This window comes from Ailuropoda melanoleuca, chromosome 13 (assembly GCF_002007445.2).
Source record: "Ailuropoda melanoleuca isolate Jingjing chromosome 13, ASM200744v2, whole genome shotgun sequence".
In the NCBI taxonomy this organism is placed as follows: domain Eukaryota; kingdom Metazoa; phylum Chordata; class Mammalia; order Carnivora; family Ursidae; genus Ailuropoda; species Ailuropoda melanoleuca.
This window is the reverse complement of record NC_048230.1, coordinates 364758-375520: the sequence shown is the minus strand read 5'-3', so window position 1 is coordinate 375520 and position 10763 is coordinate 364758. Positions and strand designations below refer to the sequence as shown.

General features: G+C 47.8%; 1 protein-coding gene across 1 annotated transcript in view; it reads right to left on the bottom strand.

The window, feature by feature from the left end:
* Positions 1-1280: 1280 nt before the first annotated feature.
* TRPV3 (transient receptor potential cation channel subfamily V member 3) overlaps positions 1281-10763 on the bottom strand; it is a 31909-nt gene continuing 22426 nt past the window's right edge. The window contains exons 12-18 of the mRNA XM_019809067.2: positions 9530-9603; positions 7406-7571; positions 5860-5926; positions 4326-4600; positions 2959-3071; positions 1707-1786; positions 1281-1411 (exon numbers count right to left, since the gene is read on the bottom strand). Coding sequence (XP_019664626.1) covers positions 1317-1411; positions 1707-1786; positions 2959-3071; positions 4326-4600; positions 5860-5926; positions 7406-7571; positions 9530-9603 — 870 coding nt within the window. The 3' untranslated portion in view covers positions 1281-1316. The remainder of the gene's footprint in view (positions 1412-1706; positions 1787-2958; positions 3072-4325; positions 4601-5859; positions 5927-7405; positions 7572-9529; positions 9604-10763) is intronic.

The window sequence follows — 10763 nt, the reverse complement described above, 5'->3', positions numbered from 1 at the left end:
TGTAATTCTGCCTCCAAAAATTCTCACATGAACCAGATTCCTAAGGCAGAGTGGATTTTCTGGTGGTTTAGGTTCCAGTGACCCGGAAGAAGTCTCCCCTCCGCATTTCACTGCTGCCCCAGACTGCCTGTGCGGAATTTCGGGGGGAGAAAAACCAGAGGATGAGGCTCTAAAAAGAAGCCTTATGTCTTGGCAAACACTCCTTTCTCACACTCCTCCTCAGCCTCAAAATTCACAGTTAACGAAAATATTTAATACCAGAGCATTCCGGCTATTTCGTTAAATTCCTCCAATGAAAAGTACTGATGTATAATAGAAACCTCTGAGATTTGAGACCATGTAAACAGAGCAGCTGCTATTTCCGTTCAGATGAAGCCCCGCTCCCAGCTGGGAGGCATGCGTGACGGCAGGGCCAGAACAAGGACAAGAGCCAGTCTCTTCCACCCAGGTCACAGCAGCCCGCACAGGCCCTGCCTGGCACGTCTCTTGTGGACTTTTGTGTGTGTAGAGAAAAGCTTTTTGTCCCAGCTCTGGCCACCCTGAGGCCAAGTATATAATACTTATATCCAGGCCCAAATCCCCAAATCTGTTTCTCAGCTTTTATAAATTTACATACTTCATCTGAAGTAACTTTCATTCAAAACTGAAATGTCTTTTCTCTATTGAAAACAAAAACCCCGTGTTAATTACTCTTCTCAAAACGTCTCTCAGTTTGAGACAGTTCAAGCCTTGGGGTACCAAGGCACTCATTCCAGGGGTAGTTTCCTGTTCCCTGAAGGGTCCGGAAGGGCATTTCCATAGCTCAGTCCCTTCTGCCCCCAGGACGTCCGATTTAGTTCACTCCCCTGTTTGTTCTGGGATGGGATCAAGAATCCCTTAAATTCAGGAGACCCAGTCACAGTAAGGGAGACAGTCAAAATGTGTGGGCTGGGGCTGGGGACTGTTGAGGAGATGTTGGAAGGAAGGAAGTTCTGCTCCTCAGGCCTCGACCCCTTCCCTGCCACCCCTGTCTCCCAGCCAAGCTGCCCTGCAGTTGGTGAGCCCAGGGGCTTCACCTTGGACCTCAGGGACTCCCAAGCTCAGGACTGCTGCATGGGTTTACACAAAGCCTTTGCTGAGTAAAACAAAAAATCCAGGGTGCTTCCCACTCAAGCAGACTGGCAGCCGCCTGTCAGCCAGCAGTCAGCATGGGGCTGCTTTCCGCTTCTGGGCATACGGGGTAAGACTGCACCCCTCCGCAAGCCCTCAGCACAGAGTCCAGGACCCAGCCTGCAGCATCAGACGGCCCATGCTCACACCAGCTCTGGGTTCTGGTTCTACACCGAAGTTTCCGGAAACTCATCTATTTCATCAAATGCATTCAGGGTGGTTTTGCTGTTGCTTCTGGAAGAATCTTGGATTTTGTTGAAATCTGCTTTGAAAAAAAAAAAAACAAAACCACCAAAACCATTATTTTAGAAAGGCAGTGCTCTGTAATGTGGGATTCCATGTCTACAACACCACCTAATTCTTTTTTCACCATCTGATTTTTAAAAGTTATTCCAACTAGGGTTATATAAAATGTCACAGCTGAAAGGGCCCTGAGAACCCATTTAATTCAACCTCCCATTTTGCAGACAGGGAAAATCAGAGCCCTCAGACTCAGTCTGCCCAAGGTCACGTGGTCAGACAGGCATGGTCATCACACTTCCTGACAGTAACAGTACCTGTCCGTCTCACGGGTCCCGGGTCTTCGTTGAGGAAGGAGACATGCGTTTTCCATTCAGTCCACTTCACCTCATTGATCCTGCAAGTGTGGTAATTGTTCGACTACTTCTCAACTGCTCCTCATTAAATGCAAACATGCAGCATGGCGTTTGGAGTGCTCTAGACAGCTCCCCTTCTGTCCATACCAGGGATCTGGGACTCCTGCCTCACAGGGTCATGTTGGCAGTTTTGGGGTTTAAAACCCATCCAAGTCCCCGTCTTCGGGACCTCAAGGGATTAGTCCCCTCCCAGTGTGTGGGGCCCATAAACCCAGAGAGGTGTCAAGGGGACATCTTCAGACGGCAACGGGTGTGCTTACTGTGAGAGGCAGTCCATGGGGAAGGAGGGGAGAAGGGCCCAGGTCAAGAAGACATGAGAGCGGGAGGATTGAACTTGTGGAAGTTTAGAAGTTTAGGATTAAACTAGGGTTAAGGCTGCACTAGGAGAAGGCAGTCAGGTTTCAGACCCCAGTAAGAGTGGGCAGTCTAAGGTGGTAGACTGCAGCTGGAGGCAATGGTTTGGCTGAAGTTCACATCCAGAGAACATCTCGAGAATGAGGGTGTGAACATTAGAGATATTTGTTAGATATTATAGATAGTTGTTAACACTAAGGGTGTTAGAGCTGGAAACAGTAGTTTCCACGGCGTGGGAGGTTCAGTCAGAGAAGTTGGGCACAGTGAGATTATACACAGAGGGTGGTCTGTCCGGTCAGACAGTCAGACGGGGAGGATGAAGTAGACTCATCCTCAGGAAAGTTGGTCGTGGCATATGTAAGTCCTTTGTACAAACCAAAAAGCTTGATATCTATCCAAAGTAGCTGTCTCACTCTCCATTTGCCTGTGACAAACATGCCTCAGGTCCCCTGGTGTCACATGAACCCACACAGACTAGAGAGAAGGACAAAGACTGCCCGGTTGGCAAATCTTGCCTAAAGCAGACAGTGGACAAGGAGAGGCCACGGAGGTGGCTGCGCGGGGCGGAGAGGGGGACTACTGCCAGCAGTCTCCTTCCCTCTTCCTTCAGAAGCTGGAGAAGCCTCGTCCCAGGGCCAGTGACCCCGTACGAGCAATTCCATGTTCTGAGGAGGCCGGAACCAACTGCAGCTGTGGTTTCAGAAGCAAATGGCAGCACCGTTTCTCTGACATTCATTGACTCATCTCTCTTTCGCCCCCCCCAAAGACCGCCACCAAGGGACCCCTATCCCTCTGTTACCTCAAGCACAGCCGGAAATCTTCCTCTGCTACTTTACACAGCTCTCCCATCCGGAATCTGCTCCTCAGCCATTCTGGTAACATCTTCTCAAACTCCAAAATCGTCCTGGCTCTCTGGGGAAATACATGAGCCTAAGCACATCAGTGAGGAGCAGAGCCAGGAACACAGCCGTGCATTAGTGTGCAGGCACCCCACACACGCATACACACACGCACACTAGTACGTGCACGTACACCACCAGCCAGCCCCACCTGCGCTGGGTGCTTAATGCACAGATCCAGAGGGTTCAACTAATCCACAGAATTCAAAAATGAAAAACCGGTAAGCTCGGGAAAGGTGTTCAAATTGTTTAAACAACATAAATACTGTTTCTGGGAGTCCAGGAGCTTCCTAACTGAAAATGTTAGGATCCTGGGATCCCACGGTGATATAATCCCACCAGCATGCTAGGCTTGGAATCCCCTTAGCAGTTTAACTGTCAATAATTTGTCAAATCTCTCCTGAATGTAATCAACAATCCAATTAAGAAGGCCCTAATAATGAGAAACTTCCTTGTGTCAAATCAAAGCTTTTCTCTCCATCATTGCCCATATGCCTCAGTTCTACCTTCTCGGGCCACAGAAGAAGCTCTCCCTTCACAAGTAGCTCCATAGTTCTGTGAAGAAATCCTCACTTTCTTCAACCCTACTCCCAATACCATTTCTTGTGAGGCACAGCTTCCAGTCCTCTCAAGCCTGGTAACCAGCTCTGGACAATCCTGTGGGTTAGTGCCCTCAGTGTGTAAGGCCCCCAGCATGTAAGGAATGTTTCAGCCAGGATCGAGGAGTGCAGAATTGTCACCTCCATTGTCCTATGCCCTATACTCCTCTTAATGCAATCGAAGATCATATTTCAACATCACACTAGACTCTGAGCAGATCATGCCCATAAGCCTGAATTTGTTCACCTGCATTGCTGTCCAGTCACATTGCCTAGACCCTATGCTGAAGGAACCTCAACTAAGATTTCCCCAAACCTGGCCAACCACAAGGAGCTGGTGCAGATTCCCAGGCCCCAACCCAGGTCCGCTGGTGCAGACTGGTTTCAAAACAATGTGCTGGGGCGCCTGGGTGGCACAGCGGTTAAGCGTCTGCCTTCAGCTCAGGGCGTGATCCCGGCGTTCTGGGATCGAGCCCCACATCAGGCTCCTCTGCTAGGAGCCTGTTTCTTCCTCTCCCACTGCCCCTGCTTGTGTTCCCTATCTCGCTGGCTGTCTCTATCTCTGTCAAATAAATAAATAAAATCTTAAAAAAAAAAAAAAACAAAAAACAATGTGCTGAACTGAGTCCCCGTGAAGACCCCCATACCAGGGTCCCTGACAGGCTCACCTGTAGACGCCAGATGCGCTCACTCTCCTTGGAGACATTCTCCACGGTTTCTCCCATCAGGGCGATGAGCATGTTGAGGAGGAGGACGAAGGTGAGGATGACGTAGGTGATAAGCAGAAACAGAAAGAGGATGGGGTACTTGGAGTTCTGCTGTATGTTCAGGTCGCCCAGGCCAATGGTGAGCTTGAAGAGTTCCAGCACCGCATCACTGAAGCTGCCATAGGAGCTGCAGTCCTTGTTGTCACTGGGACACTTCTCGATCAACGAGGCCAGGGCTGGGAGGACAGAATAGGGTGTTCTCCTCTGGTGCTCTGCCTGGTTAATTACCCAACTGGCTCATGCACACTTGCACATACACACATGCCCCCGCCACACACACTGCAGGCCTGCTGCCTCATCCTCTCTGGTCATTTAGATTTTGCCTCCAGCCTCAGTTCCTGGAAGCTTCATCAGGCTGGTTCTCTGCCTTGACCTCCTGCAAAAAGCTCTTCCTGCCTAACAAAGTTCACACCCTTCTCCCCCTCCTCTCCTCTGCCATGCAACCCTTGATCACTCACAGCCTTGCAGAGTTGCTAACTATAATCTATGTGTGTCCCTGGCTCCCCAACCAGGCTTTTGGCTCCCAACTTCCTGTAGCCTGGGTCATCTCCTCCAAGACCATAAGGTCCTGAGTCTCTTCCTTATGCTCTCTAGGGAGATCCCCTGGCCAAGACCTGGCCTCTTTCTTCTCTTCTTTCCAACACACCATAGCAGTGGCTCATTGCTAAATGGATAGATGGGTGGATGGATGAATGGTCAAATTAAAGAGTGAGTAAATGGATGGATGACTAAACAGGCAAGTGAAGGAACAAATAAATAAGCACAGTGTGGCCCAGCAAAGATACCAGAAGACAGGAATGGCTGCCTAATTTCAAATGCTAATGATCATGACTGGGGGTGGCATAAGGGCATGGAGGAGAACTGGCATGGGAAAGTACAATGATACCTCTCTATGCAGAGGCTAGAAATAAAATCAGCTTGTACAAATGAAGAGACTTTAAGAGGGGACTCCCCATCCCCAGTCCCCAGGAGAGCAGAGGCTCTCACAGATATATCTGAAGCAAACTGCAAGTAACATGATGTGGGGAGCCAAAGGAGCTTATCTTGATGCATTAATTTACTCCTGTTTTTCAAAGACCATCAGTCACATTTCTGCAAACTTTAGTTTCCCTATCTGTAAAATGGGGCCAAAACCACCTGCCAAGCCTCTCTCAGGTTGTGAGGGCCACATAAGATGCTGGATGTGAATGTGGGAGGCAACCCCACAGTGTGGATGGACAAGAGTGACAGGTCTGGTACGATCGGGGATGATGACTCCCCCTTGGTCGAGATATTGAGAGAAGTAAAAAGACAACTCTTGGAAAATGCTAAGCATGGCAAGTCCTCCACTGATAGGTGACATAACTTGCTGAGGTTGCTGTGGGCTTTGTCATTTTGACATCTGCATAAGGTGCTTTACAAATCTGGGAGTTCCTATTATTTATAAATCAATTACCTACTCCAAATCCAAGTAAGAACACGATATATACAAACAAGAACTTCAGAACATCATGCAAAATGACCTATAAAGGGAGAAACATGATTCAAGGGTAAGATTTGAGCACATATTCACTAGACCCTGACTCCTTATTGCTTTCCACCCTCACCCAGGCCCCACCCTAACCATGCCTTCCCTCAGACCATTCTCCCGTCCCCTGGCAAATCCTTCTGATGCTCCAAAGCTCAGCTCTGGGCCCCATCTCCAAGAAGGCTTCCCTTCCGTTCCTGCTCTTCTTCCTCCTCCCTCCTGGAACACAGTCTGTCTCTGTCCCTGATGATTCACCCTGTATGTGAGCACCTTTCTTCATAGTGTCTCATGTCTGAAATCCTCACACTTCCCGGGGGCTGTTGTGCTGGAGCCAGCTGACGCCAGCTCATAAGAGCTGACGGTTACGTTTTCATGAATTTTGTAAGCTGGCTGTTAAACAGAGCCATTATTAAAAATTAAATCACATAAACTTATAATTAAGTAAATCATAGTAAAAACAAAGATAATAAATATTCAAAACTCATCACTCATTTTCGATGATCTATGCAATTAAGGTTATTTACATCTCTGGCAGCCATGGTGTGCCTATGTATCACGGGTTACTGTGCGCCTCTTCCTGACTCTGTGTTCAACTACGTCATGCTGGCAGCGGGAGGTCAGCCGTGGGAGGATTTACACCACGGAAATTGGTAAACGGGACAAATCATAGACTCATTATTTTGCTGATTGTCTAGATCCAGATTTAAGAGACAGTGATGGAGACAAAGTTAAGGCAGATTAAACTTTAAGATATGTCTTATCTGTAGCTGTTGTGCTGTGAATAACACAGTAACATTAATGCAATAGTCTTCCAATATTTGAAAACTATTATCCAAGTCAGCAAATAAGTGGCTCACATCTTTGACAAACAAGGGAAGTTCTCACATAAGGCTGCACTGTTTCACTTTCATCTTACTCTTTAGAGAAAACATCAACCGATATTGATGTGGTATTGATGTTGCAACAACACTCTGTCACTTGCAACCACAGATTGGCAACAGATACAGGAGCTCATGAAAAATCAACAAATTATTCTGCCAGATTCAACTATTATTGGGAATTTACAGTAAAGAGCATTATATAGTTTATTATGTATAATTTATGTACTGCTCGTCCTTTCTAGGGTAACATGTTTCATAATCATAACATCTGTGTGTCTCTGTGTGTGTGTGTGTGTGTACACTTTTTCCCAGAGAGCTGGTTGTTGAGTATTTACCAGCCTACCACAGCCTGGGGGTGAGATCGGTCCTTCCCAATGCCCAAGAAGCTCAGGTGTTTTAAGGTCTGGACACTTAAAGCCTGGTCAAAAGCAGAGGGAGATGGTGGTGTTTGGGAGAAAGGGCAGAGGCTTGCCCAAGGGACAAGCCTCTTTCGCTCTGCAGACCTGTCTCCCCATCTGAAACATGGACGCTCTCTGAGGGCTCCCCCACTGCTGAGCCTGCACATCTGTGGTGCTCCCCAGCCTGCAACGCACCTTCTGGATCATGACGCTGTACATGCCCATGGACTGGAATCCCCGCGTGTAGTAGAGCATGTTGGCCCAGCCCAGGGCCATGGCCAGCACGAGGCAGGCGAGGTACTCTTTGTAGGCAAACAAGTACAAGAAGACAGACAGTATCACAAGCACAGCTTGGACAAAACTGTTCAGGAGACATAGGAGACAAGGGCCTTACTTACTTCTCCTCAGCATCAGAGTGGACTCTCAAACCCCAACCTCCCTGAAACCCCCGAACCGGCCCCCTGATGGGTAACACTGAAGAGACAGGTAAGGCTGGCCCAGACCCTCTCGATACGTCCAACATCCAGCCTTGCAGACGGCGTCAGCAGAGGCAAGTCCGAGCCAACAGCGGGCTGGCTGCAGCTGGCGGGGACTCTTTAAAAGTACAGATCCCTAGGACTCAAGGAGATTCTGGTTCAGAAGCCCATATTGTCTAACTGACCCATGTGATTTCCGACCCCGCATAGATCAGGGAACCACTGGGGGGGACTAAGGTAGATGAGTGAACAATTGCGTTTTTAGCAAAAATGACAAAAGCTAACAACGTCTATACTTAAAAGCCAATCATAACAAAAGTCCCCCACAACCTACTTTTTAAAATCTTTTTAAAAATTATAACGTATGCTAAATGATAGATATGCTAAACAGAGTGGTTGCGTAACAACATGAACGTACTTAACACTATTGGACTATACACTTAAAACGGTTAAGATGGCAACTTTTATGTTATATATATTTTATCACCATTAAAATTTTTAAAGTACAACATATCACAAACACACAGGATCAAAATCTACTCCTAAACAGCTACACCATCAGTTATGCAGACATCTAGATAAAAGGCTCTACTGCTTATAACATCAGGCAGTCTCCATGATTATAAAATATCTAACTAGTTAAAGTTAGGGCACAGGAAACCTTGTTTTTCTTGTGCAGTGAAAAGCAAATGTTTGGGTGCTCGATGCATTTTGGACTGAATGAGGAAGCATATCGTCACCTTCCTCATCATTAACAGAACACCTAAGAAGCAGAAAAGCAGGACAACGCATTGGTGCCTTTTGTCTGCACTAAAGCCAGTGGCTGGATAAATGAATTCTTCTCTGGAATTATCATATTTTCTCAAAGCGGGAAGACTCCCATGTGCCTTATATCACGGGGCAGCACTGCCCCTGGTCCTTCTACCCACTGCAGTATCTGGGCACCCCACTTGCCCACAGAGATGAAGGATTCTGTTCATGCCTCTAGAAGGCAGGTAAATACTTAATAAAACGCCTAGGTATTTGGAAACATTGGGCCAAGATTTAAGGTCCGACAGACCCAGCTTCCCAAATGCTCAGAAGAGGGACTTTGGTGAGATCTACAGAGCTATAGAGCCCAACGTTCTTCACTCCACACGGCAAGTCCTGTTCCTTTCACGTGGCAGAGATGCTGAACCAGCCTCTGTTCGTTCAGAGACAGGGGTCACGTAAGCCTCTGACGTCAGCTGCACATGACCTCATTCAGAGAGGCTGCCAAGCTGGGCTTTCTGGCTGGGGCCCCATGGTAGCCCACCCTGCTTTAGCACAGGGTGACGATGACTGGGAGGCCATGGCTGGCTTTGGCACCACTGAGGTTCTGGTGACGAGTAACTCATTTCCCTGCTCTGAGCTTCGGTTGTCACACCTACAGAGGAGACTCGATGATTTCTCTAGTGCTTTCCAGCCCTGATCTTCCAGAGTCCAAGATAGCAACCTCGAGACCCTACACAACTAGGAGGAACTGGCCCGGATTCTCCCTTCGTAAAGAAGTAAACAGCACTACTAAGCCTCTTCCTGCCTTCTCTGCCACACCTGCCACCCGGGGCTCTGTGGCAGGGTGGACACAGTCATCACTGCAAGCTGCTGGTGGGCACTGTGCTAGGTTCTTCTGGTCCTCTCCATTGGCATCCACGGGCTTCTCTTAATAGAAGGGAGAAAGGAGGTCCCTGGCCATGAGACTACACCCAGAATGACTGGGACATGATGACATGGGAGGATGGTTGTTTCAGAGGACACAGCAGCCACCATACAGGACTTTGGCCCTGCCTGTGCAGTAGTGACCAAATGGGCCAGACCTACTTACAAGACAAAGTGAAACCAGGCATCAGAGAGAATGGACTGCAGATCTGAGGGTCTCAGCAGGAAGATCGCGATGCCCTGAGGCCAAAAAAGAAAGAAAAGCTGCACCCTCTTCATGCCTCTCACTGGAGGATCTGAGGAAGGCGGTGTTTCCTCAGGACCGAGACTCAGTGAGGGGGAGGGTGTGAAGGCCAAGCCAGAGCCCAGGTGAGGGATACGGAAGGGGACCTGTGCCTGGGAGCAGAGGCAATCCCAGGGTAGGATTGGCTGCACCCCCAAATCTTCTCATATCTCTCACTCTCCCCTCATCCTCACCCAGACCCAGCAAAGTAGCACCGTCACACAACTCCCTGCCATTCCCCAAATACGGCCTAGCTTCTCAAACCAAAAACAAGAAACAACAGGTGTTGGTGAGGATGTGGAGAAAAAGGAACCCTCTTGCACTGTTGGTGGGAATGCAGACTGGTGCAGCCACTGTGGAAAACAGTATGGAAGGTCCTCAAAAAGTTAAAAACAGAACTACCTTGCGACCCAGTAGTTGTGCTACTGGGTATTTACCCAAACAACAAAAAACACAATAAATCAAAGAGATACATGCACCCCCATGTTTATTGCAGCGTTATTTACAACAGCCAATCTATGGAAACAGCCCAAGTGTCCACTGATAGATGAATGGATAAGGAAGATGTGACATATATACAGTGGAATATTACTCAGCCATAAAAAAAGAATGAAATCTTGCCATTTTCAATGACATAGGTGGAGCTAGAGAGTATTATGCAAAGTGAAATAAATCAGCTAGAGAGAGACAGACACCATATGATTTCACTCACGTGTGGAATTTAACAAACAAAACAAATGAGCAAAGAGAAAAAATAGAGACAAAGCAAGAAACAGACTCTTAACTATGGAGAACAAACTGATGATACCAGGGGGAGGCAGGTGGGGAGATGGGGGAAACAGGTGAAGGGGACTAAGAGTACAGTTGTCGTGACGAGCACTGAGTCATGCACAGAACTGTTGAATCACCGTGTTGTACACCTAAAACTGATATAACACTGTATGTTAACTCCTACTGGAATTAAAACTTCAATTTTAAAAAAAGACAAAAAATGATACGCCTTAGCTCTCTGCCTCTGAGCCTTTTTTTATGTTGTTCCCCACGCCCACCTTGTAATGCCCCCCTCTCCAATGTCCTCCTGCCGAATCCCACCCTCATAGACTAAATGTCATCTCTG